The following is a 16,029-nucleotide window of genomic DNA, read 5'->3' as shown; positions in this document are numbered from 1 at the left end:
TTTTTTTTGGTTGGTTGGTTGGTTTGGTTTTGTGGTTTTGTGTTTTTTTTTTGTTTGGTTGGTTGGTTTGGATTTTTGGGGTTTTTTTTTTGGTTGGTTGGTTGGTTTGGGTTTTTTTTTGTTGTTTTTTTTTTTTTTTGTTTATTTTTGTTTTGTTTTGTTTTTCTATACTAAATTTAGGCAAGGTTTCTTCTCACAATTATCAGGGATGCCAGGGCTGAAAGTAAATAGAAACTGAACATTACTCAAAACGTTTCTCATAAAACATAAACTCCCAGATTACTCTGTGCAGTATTGCATCTTTATTGTTACTAGCTATTCTTAGACTTTTAAGTTGCCACAACATATTCACATAGAGCACTGCATCTATCAGGCATTCCTGTACATTCATGAACTTCCTCATCATATTGCACACTGATTTTTGGAGGAGTCTGTGGAGACAAGTAGCCTTTTAGCTGCTTTAAGCTGCTTGAGGGAGGAAGTCTGCCCTTACCACATGTACACCACATTCCCTTGCTTCCCAGATAACCTCAAATTTTCTCTAGAGTGCCCTGCATTATGTATACCACTGATCACCCTCAAATATTAAACTTAAATAGAGCATGTAACCCCTGACCTGAAAACTGTTTCTTTAACAAATCTGTTACGTGGTATGCATGCCAAACCTAATATAACTTCAAAGCCTCCCTGACACCACAAAACTCCCAGAGAAAGGTGTTGCAATACAAAGTGAAAAGATTTTGGCTCTTTAGTGTCCTAGAATAACTCTACTAGAAAATATCTTGATTTCCTCTACCTTTCAAAATTACAAAAAAGTTAAATAAAATTAACCTAGAATATGAAAAAAAGAAATCATATTTAGCATTCTCACAACAATGTAGCAGAACATATCTTGGTGAGTGATTTTCCCTTCAGTAACTACCAATCATCGTTCTTCTGTATTATATTATCATGCAATGTATTTGCAAGAAGCCTCTCGAGTTCCTGCTTCACAGTACACGAAAGCTCAACTTCTTTAAGGTCAGTATGGAAAAAGTCTTTAGTACTTGCCTAAACGCCAATGGAAATTTATTTTACAATGATAAAAAATGGGAAATTTTTACATTTTCCCTACTACAGAAATAATTTCCAAGGTAAGATTTCTCATCATAAATAAAATAAGTAAAATAAATTACATCTTAGATGTTTACATTAAATATAAATGGTTTATATTTCATAGCACAAAGAGTAAATGTTCAGCATTTCTTTATAAAATTTAAGATACATAGGTCTTGTACATATGGCTTTATCAATATCTAACACAGTTTGTTCTCAGTCCTATCCATCATCCCAAATAGCACCTCTACATAAAAGATGCATACAAATGATTTCAATGAAGTGCAGTATACTCCATTAGAGAGAACATCTTTTAATTAACAGTTCTAATACCAATTACAGTGTACAGTACTTTTAGCAATCTACTGTGTTGTAATTACACAAGATAGTAGGAAGATACCAAATCATACAGCCCTCATCACAGTACAGACCCCAGTACAGGTTTACCTCAAGAATGGCTGGAAGATTTGGCTTACGGTATATAACTCAACATGTTTATTAAAAAGTGGGCAACATATTCCAACAAGAAGTCAGACTTGTGATTGCACAAAACTGCAGTCAAATTTAAGTACCATTTTGAAATTAACATTAGCAAGTTAGATGCCCATTGAAACAAATTGATCTGCAAGCAAGGTATTTTCCTATGACTGTTTTCAGACCTTTGACAGATATCATTTCCTTTGGTGGAAAGTCTAAGATTACAAAAAATAAACTTCATTATCGGACAGTTTCGAATTGTAGGACATTCGCTGATAGGACATTCATATTTAGAACACTGACAGTCCAAGTTCTCCATTTTAATAAAATACTATGAAAACTCCCCCAGCAGACTGAGCTATTATTCAGTCTCATGTATATGCATTAGGACAACAATCCCAGCATCAAATCACTTAAGGTAATGATGAAGTTCAGCTATAAGATCGTACTCAAAGTTTTCAAACCAGCCAGGAAGTTACAAAAGACAGGAGCACAAGATACACAGTTTCATGGACAAGATACAGATTTGAAGTTTTCTCTAGCTTCTGGGCTCTTTAACAACCCCCAACTACAAAATAAACATACACTCCTGAAAAAGAAAACGAGAATTCTTCCTAGAATGCAGAAATTCAGAGTAAGTCAAAATATTTACTGATATTTACTTTGGTAACACAGCTCTTTGTAAACAAATCAAGCAGCAAAACAGCAGTATGAAAAAGAATCTTGTTGTGATAGCTGAGTATTTGAACAAAGTTAACACATAAAAAGCATTTATAGAAAAACATCTGAAAGCATCACAATGATGACAGTTGAAGCTGACTTGGATTAGAATGCATAAGTACTAGAAACTGACCACAAGCTGTAAACACAGTTCACCAAACTGAAGAAAGTGTTATGAGGCTAACAGAATTAAGTTAGGACTGATCTCATTTTAACATCTTAGAAATACTTTTTTTAACTCATTCTTGCAGAAGGAGGAATATGTGAAATAAGGACACAGTCAATTAGAACTTAAGACAGCTGAACAGTATATCAACAAATCTACAAACAGAACATGAAAGTAATGAAGTAAAAATTATAAGCTCATACAAGAACTTTGGAAACACGCCAATATTCAGGGAATTATGTAGACAACAGGGGAATGAAGATAAATCTAAAAACTAGGAGAAATAACATATAGTTTGCTTACCAAGACTGCAATTCAGCAGGACTGCAAAATTACCTAATGCAATTTGGGAATGACTCCAAGCTAGAACATACTGTTTTCTCAAGAGAACTTTGGCACAACTACAATAGGAATATTATGGTTTCTTCTGTGAACTAAATTAACTGAAAGACAAATTGGCAGATCTATAGAAGAGAGTGACTGAGAGAAATGACTAATTAAACTTCAAAGTTAATAAACATGCCCTCTTAACTACACAGATGGAGTATCTAAAACTGTTTCATTACCATTTAGGAAGAAAACTCCTTTTTAATTTTACATATCAAGTGATGTTTCATAATCCATAGCAACTGGATTAGAAGAGAAAAACAGCTTCCTAAAAATGAAGTATAATTCCCCACTTGTGTATTTGCACTGGCAGATGCCTCAGACATAAATCCATATACACTCTAAGAGGACCCCTTGATTAAGCTGGGAGAAGAAAATGTACCTTAAACACGGGTATGAAGCACAGTGCTGACATGAGAGATGCATCCAAAATAGGAATATTCTTTGACTGAAAACATAGTATAAAGCATTGTTATGCAGCATATTATGTAGTAAAAAGTGCAGTGCATTATATTAAGCGTTCCTAGTGTGGCGACAGCCTCTGAGCTCCACAGAAGAAGAGCAGTTGTCAGAAGTAAATTGTGGCTCTTAACTGCAAAAAGCTATTGAGTGTGCATCAATTCCTGTAACCCACTGCATTCTGCTATTTTAAGCTTCTGAAAGAAGAAACATTTTGCATCTTGCAGATTTAATTTTTTTCCATGGTATATCTTCATATTTCTAGGCTATGCTGATCTGGGGAAATGTAGACTGATATATTTGAAAATAAAATGCTTTGTTTCTTTTCAGAAAAAAGAACCAAAAAACAAGTCTCAACATGCAATAAAAGAATGTATTATATGGTATCAATTTAAAGTTTACGTAAGTTATATTCAAATTGCACTAATATTTCTATTAAAAAGTAATTCAAATAAGTGAATGTGTGTGTTGCAGATGAGAGTTCAACAATACACAAAACTACACAGCTACGCTATTTTCAGTTAGTTACTCCAAAACAGACGGAAAAAAAAAAACAAAACTGTATGCTGAACTGCTCATGTGAAATACCCAAAAAAATGAAAGCTACAATGACTAAAGCATATTCACTATGAAAACAAGACTTTTTTAATCAAACTCAAATTGATCCTATGGACTTCTTCAGAATTCTGTTCCAAGTCAACATTTGCAACAAGTTTAAAAAAACAAAGACAGACAATAAGCAACAAAGGACAGCCTAACAAGGAATGAGTCCCTTTAGAATTTCCACAGTATCTACCTATATGAACAATTTAAAATTGAGGTGTTTTAAATATAAGAAATACCTTAGCTGACTTCTAGCCATTATAGATCAACCCTCCTTATCTGTTAAAAAATTAACATATAATCTTTAAAGCTTTATTCTTGGTAGCATTTATTCTACCATCACATGCCCACTACGTTACATGTTGTGTACTTTATGTACACTGTGTTCCACATTGTGTACTTTATGCATTCATTACTTAAATGCTGCTATATGTTTTCAGTGAGTATTAAGAACAAACCATGTCTCAAGTACAACTAAACTGGTCACATCTATGTGGCTCACTTAAATTTAGTTTTTAATTACTTGTACAAATAGTTTAAAATTCTGCAATCAAAGAAAAAAAAATCAGACATCTTAAAATGGTATGTTTAGGGTTACATTCTGTCATTGTTATCTAGTCCCCTCATTTATATAGTTCCCACCAGTGGGTGATGAATACTAAAAAGATTATCATTTCTTGTACATTTGTATTATTTAATCCTCATCCTAAGTATAAATTTGCAACACAGTAGTAACACTGCAGGTATAGAAATAATGCTTCCTATCAGGCATATGAAAAGATTAACACTCTACCACAGTTGATGCTGGTGTATTTATATAGAAGGCTTCTCACAGATCAATTCAGTCTATGGGAGGTAGATGTTTGTCTATGAACTGTTTTACATCCATCATCTCCTGTTCAAAGATAAAAGTATGAAAGTATGTATTAGTTGAAGTTCAGTACTACTGTATATTCAGCTACACTTAATCTTGTTTCAACATTTCAGTTATAATGAGCAGCTGGGTTATAAGTATTGAGTAATTAGTTACTTGATAAAATCATATCACTTTGCACACAAGTCAAGGCTTCAGAAGAGGCTAAAATACAAGAGAAAGAGCAAAGGCTACTTTTTCTCTCTCTGACACTGAGCAGGCAAGTTATATATTAAACATCAAGTGATCTGAATAGAACCAGGCTGACCATGGATAGGATCTGAATGTAGCTAAAGCCATAGCTTTGTGCATATTTTAAACTTTTTCAAGTTAGCAACAGCGTGAAAAGGCAGCAGCTCTTCCTCTTAACCGTTCAGTTTCATCTTCATGACATTTCCTTCCTTAAGGAAATGTAATGCAGCAAACTAGACCAGGAAACTAAGCCATGTTAATTTTTATTTTTTAGTTAAGTCATTGTTGTAATAAACAGCACATTTAAATATATTTGTGTAACAACTCGGTGATATTACTGTCTAAATGCAATATTACTGTGTAAATGTCCCAAAGAGGTTGTCCAAAGGTACAATTCCCTCAAGCTACTACAATCCAAATTAAAAAAGTTACAGACTCGGACAAATGCAGATCTGTTCCTTGCTTCCTCTTCTGTTTCTTGCTCCTATCACTTAGTTTGTGTGAGTTCTGATGCTTCAACTCACTACAGCTGCAATAACTGAAGCCAGCAGTTTTTGCCATTGTAACAAGTTCAAAATGGTTCAAGGAAGTTTCTGATCAGCTCCAGAGCCAGTGCAAGGAGGAAGAGAGGGCCACAAGGTCACGAGCAGAGGGAACCAGTCCACTCCTTTCTGGCAGCAGCAAGTTATTACATCAGCTCAGCTGCCTGCTGAGCCAGAATCATAAATATAGGTTCTGAGGCTGCCTCTTTCATAATGTCAGTCCTCCCTCCCTATCCACAGAACTATCAGGATTCTTCTCTCCAGAATACCTTGCTGGATTTATGCTATGAGAATCTGTCTTCCAATTCAGGTTGGGTTTTCAGGGTTTTTGTTTGTTTGGTTTGGGGGGGGGGTTGTTTGTTTTTTTAGTTAGTAAGCAAACAATAAAAATTTTGGGGGAAAAAAGGTATTTTATAGACCAAGTAGCCTAATCACCAAAATACAACCTTATGAGGAAATTCTCACTAGTCATATAAACTTTTGCTTTGGATGCTTTTTTTAGCCCAGCATTCAGTTACTCACCAAAATAAGTCAGCAGCATGAAGCACTTGTTATTGGGGAAAAAGAAAAAAATGAAGACAAACACAAAACCAACCAAGCAACAACTAACTCCGCCCTCCTCTCCCCCCCTAAAACCAGTATTTGTTTTGAGGGAAAAGAATTAACCATACCCAGCTAAAACATTGTATATTAAGAAAAGTACCTCAAGAGATGAGCTATGCATCATGCCAGAGTAAGTCTTGAAGGTTACATTGGCTGGATTTATCATACTCTTTAGCTTCTCAACAGTGAGGGAACCAAACATTACAGGAACCAGTGGGTCACAGTCCCCATGGCACTGAAGAACAGGAATGTCCTTGTTGATGCCACTGATAGGGCCCTGGTAGGAGTGGAATTAGACAAGAGAAGAGAAGAAAGAGACACTAAGTGGAGATAAGGCTTCTAACACCTTTGAAATAAAATAACCCCATGGCACTATGCCCTGTGGCATGACAAGTAAGTTGAATTCTGAGGGGGGGAAAAATACAACGTATAGTCTGCAAGTTCCTTATGAAGTAAGCTCTGTATCTGACAGTACACTCAGCTCGACCTGAAAATAACATTTTGTCGAAAAACTTCAGAACAGAAGAACATGACTTCTGGCCAAGTAAAAACCCAGAAACTTCATTTAACTACCCAGTCGCTAATGATAGTGCCTTGCAGATGGAACAAATGGCAGATAGGAAATTAATCTTCACGGAAAATTTGTTATATCCTTTGAACTTTCTAGGAAAGTCATTTTAAGCATAGATAGCTACTCAGTGTTTATTCATTCTTCCTACTGACCAAAATCTGAAACTCCAGGGCACTACTTTAAAAACTTTGAAGTTATCAAACAACTATCAATATCTGGTAATAACGATGGCCCCTAATTCCTGCAGGAGGTACAATTTTGAGATGTACTCATTCCCCAAAGGTGCAAATTATCTTAGGAAAGAAATATAAATACCTGAGGAAAAGAGGCCCGTAGAGGAAGCCAACAGCTGAGGGCTACAACACCTGCTAATTTTTGATGTGTTGTAAGAGCTGTATACAACGATAAAGCACCTCCCTAATATAAAGAGACATAAGTATTAGAATAGTCACAGTAATCTCCCTTTTAATGCTTGTTTCAAGATCTCCAATTTCTCTTTTAAAGGGCATTTTCTATTTCAATCTATCCTTCTTTAGAACCAACACTAAAACCAGTGTTTATGTACTTGTGTTTTGCTTTTTCTCCTCCCCTCCAAGACTATGTTATGAATTCAGAAGCAAACCAGCAAATTTGCTGTAACTAACAGCTGTGGAAAAAAACCAACACTCTATTACTCACAACAATATTATCACTACTTTAATATTTCAATTTATTTGTATGCAGACTGGGGAGTTGATGTATGGACCAATTAATCTACTCAGCTACCTACCACAAGTATGAAGGGAAGATTTGCCAAATAAATCCAGACCATCAAATATCTACCAAATTAAATTTAAATTAAAAATACAGTAAGATTTTCAAGTAAAACTATATATGTTATGTGCATAAAGATTTTAAATAGGCTATTTATTTTAATACCTTTTTACACATGCATATTCATTCTCCAGTAAATAGTAATCATTTGCATAAAACTAAAAAACTTGATTTGTTAAAGCAAGGAAAATTGACACCTTAAAATTTTAGAGGCATCTAACATCAGGTCTTTTAATTCAGTTGTCTAGATTTCCCACTTTAAGAAAGCTAGGTAACTTCTCTAGGAAAAAAATACACAGTTCTTTCCAACCATATCTTACCTGAGAAAAGCCTCCTAGAATAATTCGATTAGAAGGAATTCCATTTTTTACTTCTTGATCTATCAGTGCTTTAACTGCAATATAAATAAAGGCCAGTAGTGAAAACTCACTCCATTCTCAAGAAAGATGCTTTCCTCCTGGCATCAACAGAAAGCTAGTGAAAGGAAAATCTAGTCTACTATATGTTAAAAAGTATCAAAATATCTAGAGCACAGTAAGAAATTTTAGTACCACAAAGAGGAAAAACACACAACTAAGTCTTCCAAAAGCCCCACTGGTGGGAAGACGGTGTCCTCTTCTAAGTAAAAGCAACACAAGGGGATGTTCATACAGCTCCAAGCCGTCACGCTACCCAAAAGCTCTTAAAAAAAAATACACTGGTTCCCATGTACATTTTATATTTGAGAGTATGAAGTGTTCATATTGGTGATTACTCTACTTATTAATAAAGTTAAAAAAAAACAACCAAACAATGAATTTAGCTAAATGTTGGTCAGTGATAATACAGTATATACATACTGTTTTCCCTAAAAACATCTCCTTTGGAAAACCTGTTTCGCACAGACAATTCATTTTTAAGAATACACGGAAGTACTTTGAAGACACAAAAAAATAGTCCTAAGCATACCATTCTCCGCCGCCTGCTTGATCCCAGCTTCATCTTCCTGTGAATCTGGAGAAAGTCCAGTGATATCAAACCTTACAAAAACATCAACAAGAGCATTATTCATTAGAGCATCCATTCCACTTCCTTAATATACAAATAATAAAATTTGGATGTTTTCCAGATAAAAATTTTAGCTGACATATTGTTTAGTACCATAGATTACAAGAAACATATTTACATTGGTAAATGTGACTTAAGAGGTTAGATCTAGTCAATAAAGCTTTTCTGAGTTTTGATATATTCTGTAATTTACTGCAAATTAAGCAACTTAGTCTTGATATTTGCTCCAAAAATTTTAGCAGAAATTTCAATTTATCAGTTCTATGTACAAATTAAAATATGGTTTGAAGAAATACAAGAAAAACAAACACAAGTTATTTGAGAAAAAAAAACAAAACAAAACCCAACAAAACTGAAGACTGGTTTAGGACCATTGAAATCTACCGTATTCTTCTTGTTCTCTATTCAGAATGGATGTTATAAAGAACAGTTTCTACATGTCATGCTGACCCACCAAATATTACTCACTAGTAGCAACAATATTTCTACTGCAAGTTTCTACTACTACTATGAATTCACACACGATGCAGACTGTACCTGTAAAATAAAATGGGGTTTCTATTTTAAGACACACAGATTAGTCCCGAGGAATAACCATTACCACAGATACACAAGCATAATTAGTGTACTCATGAGAGCCCTTTTATAAGAACAGAACTAGAGCAAAAAGCTTTTTATACTTGCATGTGATTAAAACCAGACATTCAGGTTGTTCATGATTTTAAATTAAGAATAATGAGCTCAAACCTCTGGATATATTTTGATTAGAATCATCTGCAATTGTACAAATACTTACCATGATGGCATAGACATGTTCATGTTCAAGGAAACTGGCATGACTGGCCTAGAAATGAGAATGAACACCACTGACATAAGACAGGTACTGAAATTCAACAATGCACATGCAGTTATGTCATGAAATTACGTGTCTGTAATTGTGCCTTACTTTTAAACTGTAATTATCATGAGCTGCTTTGCAGCATCTCTTGAAGGAAACTCTCTTGAAACCTGCCAGCCCAAACATATTTAATATTCAGGGTTGAATTCCCACTCTCTATGGAGAGCAAGCAAAACATTAATGGGCTGCTTTAAATGTGTGTGTGTGCAACTGCATATATATCATATACATATTTTAATATATACATGTATTATTTAGCTATTTTTAAGTGGGAGTCCGTCATCACAGTTCCATGCGCATCCTCAGTGGATGAAGGCACACCCTACACAGCACCATCAGCAGACCTAAGGAAGTAGCCAAATGCATCACAGTGATGGATGCAAGTCTGGCCACACATGCTGAATTTGCTTAGGCAGGGCCTGCCTTCACTGCAGGACTCCTTCCCACCCCTATGCTGCTGTATGTCATCTTTTCAGGCATATCAAGACAACTTCAATGGACCACGCCATGGATCAAATCTAGCTTTAATTTTAATCTATGGAAACTGAGGACCATAAGTTCCACAGGGAAAGACTGAAAGAAGACAAAGGGCAAGCAAAGAAAACAGCAAATCTTGCTAAGCTCCTTTTGAATGGCTCAGGAAAGCGCAGCCATGTGGTAAAACAAATAAATAAATCACAGCCTAGTAACCAGCAATACACCAAAAAACTGCTTACTTCTCTCCCTATCGTCCATGCTCCACATATCCCAATACAATCTGAACTTTATGTTAAAATAAATTAACATTACTTAATGATAGAAAAACTAATAAAGTATAGACACTAGATAGATCTTATTGCTTTATTTATTGACTCCTGACTCCGTTCAGAAGTATTTTGCTTCTCAAATTGCACAAAGACAGGTCAAATCGCATTATTTCCTGAAAGTATGAATATCCTGCGAATCTTTAAATTTCCCTGCACCATATACCAAGTTTCAATATACTATATACACACCCAAGCTTAAGCACATGTACCTCATACAAATTATATGTAATGGTAAGTAAAATACAAACAAAAATTATTCCTTGATAAAACTGTTTTTTAACAAATGATTGGGGGGGGAAGCAACAAACAAATCAATCCAATGAAAACAAAGTCAAAATAATCTAACTTTGCACATAAAACCTTCCAAATATGTTTTCATCTCAAGTAGTAAGAAAAACAAAATACAAATAAAAATGCAGTTTTGCCCTAAAGTAAATCACACAGCAGTTCCTAAAACCAAGAAAATACTTAATATCATCAGCATAATTTGAGAGTGCATTTTTATATAAAAAAACCCAAAATGCAGAGACATCCAAATCTCATTTGACTTCATCATCTGTGCAAGTGACTTAATATGCAATTCTGTAGAATAAGGTAAAACAAGAAAAGTTACAAACTTACGCATGTGGGCAAATGTATTTCACATGAGGGCTTTTGATACCTGCAAGCGCTTCTGACCATCCATGCCTGTTAACAAAAAGTATATTAAATTGCATTTATGTTTTGGCTTAGCTCTTATTTCTATACTGGTGCATCAGCACAGTCCAAGTATGAAATATGCAGAATTAGCTCGTTATAAACACATTTCTAGAAAATTTTTACATCGATCACAGTATACTATGAATGCAGTACTAAACTTAGAAGGTTTGTTCAGCATCTGAATGCTTGTAGCATTTATACAGCCAGGAAGACTTTATCTAATTTGACTACCACACTTGTGACACAGCTGCAGAAATATCACTTTGGCTCTAGGCAAAGCCTGCTCTGTATCTGTATGGCTTTATTAAGTTGTGTGGCACAACAGATGAACACAGGTATCCTCCTTCCAGGCAGTTCAGAGGCTGCTTTGCAGCTATTGCAGTTAAGGCAGTTTCTTTCACAGCCAACTCTGCTCTTTCTGAACCACATTTCTTCACGCGGGAAAGCAGCAAACTGACATCCAAGCTAACTCCACGTGAAGCCAACCTAATCGATCAGACTTATTAACTTCAGCTCAGCTAAAATGCTCTCGGATTCAGGCAGTTCTAAAGACCACTCCAGACTGCAGCAGTTTTTTAATCTCAAGCACATGCTGTATGTGAGTACTCAGAACAACACAAGGTCTGGACAGAAGATGAGTTAACGAGCTTCCACCAATCCAGAACACTGGAAAGCATAATTTAAAGACTCACTACAAGGCTCATCTAGACATGAACTGACCTTGACCCAAATCAGAACCCATGTAGAACCTCTGCCTAGGTCTGCATTTGGCTTTGCAGAACACTCAACAGTACTTTTATTTCCTCATTTTCTCATCATTCAGTATTCCTAACTCACCCACTAAATTAGATATCAGAAATTTGATTCTAAGCAGAAAACACCTTTAACAAATTCATCGGTGACACAGTTGAACTAATCAGACCTACAGCAGACAAGCATGTTTGGTTTAGTTTTAAGATCATCCTGAAAAGTTAAAGGCATTTCCAACACAAAGACAGCACAGACATTTGAAGCACTGACCGTATGTCTCAGCCTGCTTCCTACCAATACTTTTATATATACTATTAACAAATTGCAGGTAATATGACTTGCATAACATTTGCAGTATCACAGAAGAACAAATAAGAATCTAAAGGAGAAATACAACTGAGAAAAAAATAGCTAAGAATTTGGGGGCATTTTTTAGCCAACTACAAAGAATAATTTAACAAATCTGGAAAGCAACACTGTATACCCATTTATGCAGACTCCTTAGAACAATTCTCTATGTTGTACCTTTTGTTCAGATTTTGACAAGTATGTACCAATCTTTAAGTGCCATTTATATAGGAGCTAAGAGAGAAAAAGAACACAACCTCTGTTAGACACTTCCCAGTGTAAGAAAATTACAGCTGGTAAACTGAAATGATCAATTTAAAAATTCAGGTGAAGTGCAACAGGTCAGTTTAAACTGGGGGAAGTTATAAAATTGTTAAATAGTTCTCTTCAGACAACTTTTTTGGGTCACTAATGCAGCTTTTATTTATAAAAAACCCAGTAGTACGTTAAAGGCAGCTTATCTAATCTGATCTGCAGTGGACTAGAGGAACAAACACAACTAAATCACTGTACTTCCCCAAAAGCGTCATGTCTTGTTAATGCACACATTTCAGTATACTCAGTGTATTTGCAAGTTTGAGACTACATTAGCTTCGACACCACAACAGACACACCACCTTGTCTAAGGAATACAACTTACAATAAAGAGCAAGTCTCTATTTTTTTACCCCTTGCCAAAACCAACATCAACCCAATTTGCAAGCACTCAGATTCCAAAAGCTCAGAAGATTCTGCAATCATTTGCTGAACATTTGGTGCCAAGATGCAGGCAGTACTGCTCCCTCAGCTGCGTCCTACCAGCAAAAAGGAAGAGGGATAACGCAAACAAGGTGTTGTGTCAGCACAATAAATCAGAGCAGAAAATCTCCACTTGTAGAATACTGCCAAGTGCATTGGACTTGACCCTTTTTTAAACTTTCTAAATGTCCAGGTTATGCAAGCTTTAATTCTGACAGCTGACTTAGCTGACTTGTTTGTTCTTCAGAAAAAAATTACATCTTAAATATGGCAAGTTTCAACCTTGAGGCAACATTCAAGTTCCAGGTAACAAAAACAGAGTTCTTGAAAAAAATATTATGCAATTTTGCCCATAAGAGAGGAAAACAGACAAAGCATTCATGCTACTTATTTTCAGTATCTAAGTGTCAATTTTGTTAAAGTCTTCCAATAAAAAGGTTTAACACGCTCCTAACTTGTTAATTCAATGGCTTTAATGAATGCATGCTTATTTCTGGGCACACACAAGCTTCAAATGGAAACATTACACCACAGCTAGAATGCCTCCCAGAAATTCCCTACTACTCTTTCCATTTCTACTCAAACATGGAAATAACGAGAACAAGGTAAACAGGGCATTGCACATTTTATTTAGGTGTTTTTTTCATACTCTGAAATCCACATTTCATAGAGAGAAATCTGTAGATATTAGGTGACTACTTTGGAGTTTGCTTAGATAAATCAAATAGATGTGAATCTTTATGTAAGTACAACATATTGAAGAAGAAACAATGGACTAACAGCGCCTATCGACAAACCAGCAATTCACAAGTCCAGAATAAAAAAGAACTTTAAATTTAGACAAGCACAGGAATAACCAGGAACCCACTCTCAGGAAAACGAAAGATCAGAACCCCCCAGACTTCTTTTTCTACCAAGTTTGACTTAAGAACAAAAGAGGGATCACATTCAGGCCAAATTAGGTAAATGAGTGAAAAGAGAGAAGAAAAAGCTTTTGAGGACTCGCTGGGAAATTTTAAATAAATAGCTGTCACCATTATTGCAGGACACATGAAGTTTCATCTGTTGTTGGCTGCTGCATTCAATGAAGGGCAAAACAAGAAGCTTAAGTAACTTTTAACTGCTCACGGCTTTAAAACATGCAGATTATATTTGAAACTATAGTAACTATTGAGTAGGTAACAGATCAGAATACACACCCGGTATCTCCCAATCCATGAAGAAAAATGACCTGAGGGAAACAAAAGCAAAAATAACCAAACGTAGCGGTTTAAGATCGCTAACCACCCAAACGCACCTCACCCTCGAGCCACAAGACGCCCACACAAGGTCAGAGACAGTTCGGAGCTCGGCACCACTTTCTCAGACGAAAAAACTCCGCTCCGCTCCCTTCCCCTCCCCAGCCCCGCGCCGCCATCTGCGGCTGCCCCTCCGGGGCACCGTTGACATTCCAGGTGCCGAGCCCAGCCCGCCTCCGGCAGGGAAGTACCGGGAGAACCCCGTCAGCTCGCCCGGGCCGCCATACCCCGCGGGCCCGGCCCGGCCCGCCTCGCCCCCCGCCCGGGGCCGCGCAGAACAAAGCGGGGCGGGGGCGGCCCCTCCCGCCGCTCCCGCCCTCCGCCCGCACTCACGGCGGCCGTGGCCTTCCTGGCGGCCGGGACGATAGCGGGCAGCGGCGCCGACATGTTGTTGCCGCACATACACCGGGCTGCGAGGCGGCCGCGGGACACGGGCCAGCAGCGGGGAGGCGGCGCGGAAGGGCGGCGGAGGCGCGGTGGGAGGAGCGCGGGAGGGCGGTTTGGTGCTGGGTTATAACGCCCGGAGGGGTGGGGGGGAGGTGAGAGGGGGAAATTATGGAATTCTTATATAGGTAAAATGTAAAAGAGAAGTCATGGGAAGGCAGGAAAACCAGTAAAAATGCAGCGAACAGCATTGTTAGACGGGACTCATTTCTCCTCGTCGGATCAGATGCCTTCACCACCAAATTAAATCTCGTCTTACAGCCAAGGAGTCACCGATTCTTCCTCATCTTGAAATGTATTAGGCTATTCAGGCACTCTGAAGTTACTGGACCATTCCAGTCCATTCCAAGTACTTAGACGAACTCTGAATATGTATGGCAAACATATTTCTATCAAAACGAAATGCTTTGTTCTTTGTCTTCTGTTCCATATATCTTTGTCAGATATTTACTGCCAGAAAGTCAATCTACTCATTGTATTTGCCGGGTGATATCTGGCTGACATGAATGCTTTTTTGGCAGCTCCGACAGCAGCTGAATGCACACTGTGGTTCTTTCACATCCTTCCCAGTGGCGTGTTCCATACTAGACAGGGATGATTTTTCACAAAGCTTTTGCTCAACAGCGTTACCATCACGGCTGCATAAAACATATTGGTGAAGCCTTTGTGCCAACTGTGTAACACTGAACATGCATCCTCTTTTGCTGTGATTCTTAGGCTGTTTTGATACGCGGTATTGATGCTAGGGCATCCTTGTTTTTGCTAAAAGTGGATTATTTTCACAGGTAACTTTTTGTGTTTTGATTTGTCTCTGCATTCGTGTATGCTCTTGCCTGATGTACTGTACCCCATTCAAGTCTGTTAAGAAAATACAGTTTATGCATAAAAAATTCTAGAGGAGCTTCACATTATGTCAGGTGCTTATTAAGTATGCTGAACCTGATTCCTGCTGTAGATCATCCTTTTGGGACATGAACAAAATTTTGCTTTCCCTCTCTACTCTGCTATTTACCATGTAAATGTCACTTCCATAAGGTGAGCTACTGCTGAACCTCCAGCCTAAGAAGTCAATAGTCTGCTCACAAATAGGACAAGCTTTTAATATTTTAGTCAGTATAGCTGGAATGATCTTACTTGAATTCCTGATTGCTTATAGTATGGCTCAGGGCCACTGGAGAAATGTGAGCTGTCCATGGATTGGGCACAAGCAAGTCAGTCACACTCATCAGGATTGCCTGTGCAGGCATGGGGCAGTCCGCTGGTTACAGGCAAGTGTTTGAGAAATTGACCATCTGGAATCCTGAAGGAATTGCTGAAAACATTTGAATTATGAACCTTTCAAAGAGTGGTAAGTTGACTATCTCTTTAAAATGAGATATCTATCACAGGAATGATACTTTTCTACCTTGTTTCAAATTTCTGTTTAAAGCAGTGAGAGCTTCACGAGGCAAAGCATGCTC

General features: G+C 37.2%; 1 protein-coding gene across 2 annotated transcripts; it reads right to left on the bottom strand.

The window, feature by feature from the left end:
* Positions 1–1,388: 1,388 nt before the first annotated feature.
* Positions 1,389–14,588, bottom strand: LYPLA1 (lysophospholipase 1). Of its 2 annotated transcripts, none has more exons than XM_027673227.1 (9): positions 14,459–14,588; positions 14,027–14,058; positions 10,914–10,979; positions 9,385–9,432; positions 8,490–8,560; positions 7,862–7,935; positions 7,044–7,145; positions 6,258–6,437; positions 1,389–4,802 (listed from the first exon to the last, which is right to left on the bottom strand). In XM_027673227.1, exons 1-9 carry the CDS (start codon positions 14,525–14,527, stop codon positions 4,749–4,751), a joined length of 696 nt encoding a protein of 231 aa, XP_027529028.1. In that variant the 5' UTR covers positions 14,528–14,588; the 3' UTR covers positions 1,389–4,748. The 2 variants fall into 2 exon arrangements, with proteins under 2 accessions (XP_027529028.1, XP_027529099.1); XM_027673298.1 differs by having other exon boundaries at positions 4,701–4,802; positions 6,258–6,434; positions 14,459–14,586.
* Between the last annotated feature and the right edge of the window lie 1,441 nt (positions 14,589–16,029).

Source organism: Neopelma chrysocephalum, unplaced genomic scaffold (genome assembly GCF_003984885.1).
Source record: "Neopelma chrysocephalum unplaced genomic scaffold, ASM398488v2 Primary Assembly neopelma1_22, whole genome shotgun sequence".
In the NCBI taxonomy this organism is placed as follows: Eukaryota; Metazoa; Chordata; class Aves; order Passeriformes; family Pipridae; genus Neopelma; species Neopelma chrysocephalum.
Note: the sequence above shows the minus strand (reverse complement) of the source record. Positions and strands in the feature narration are given on the sequence as shown.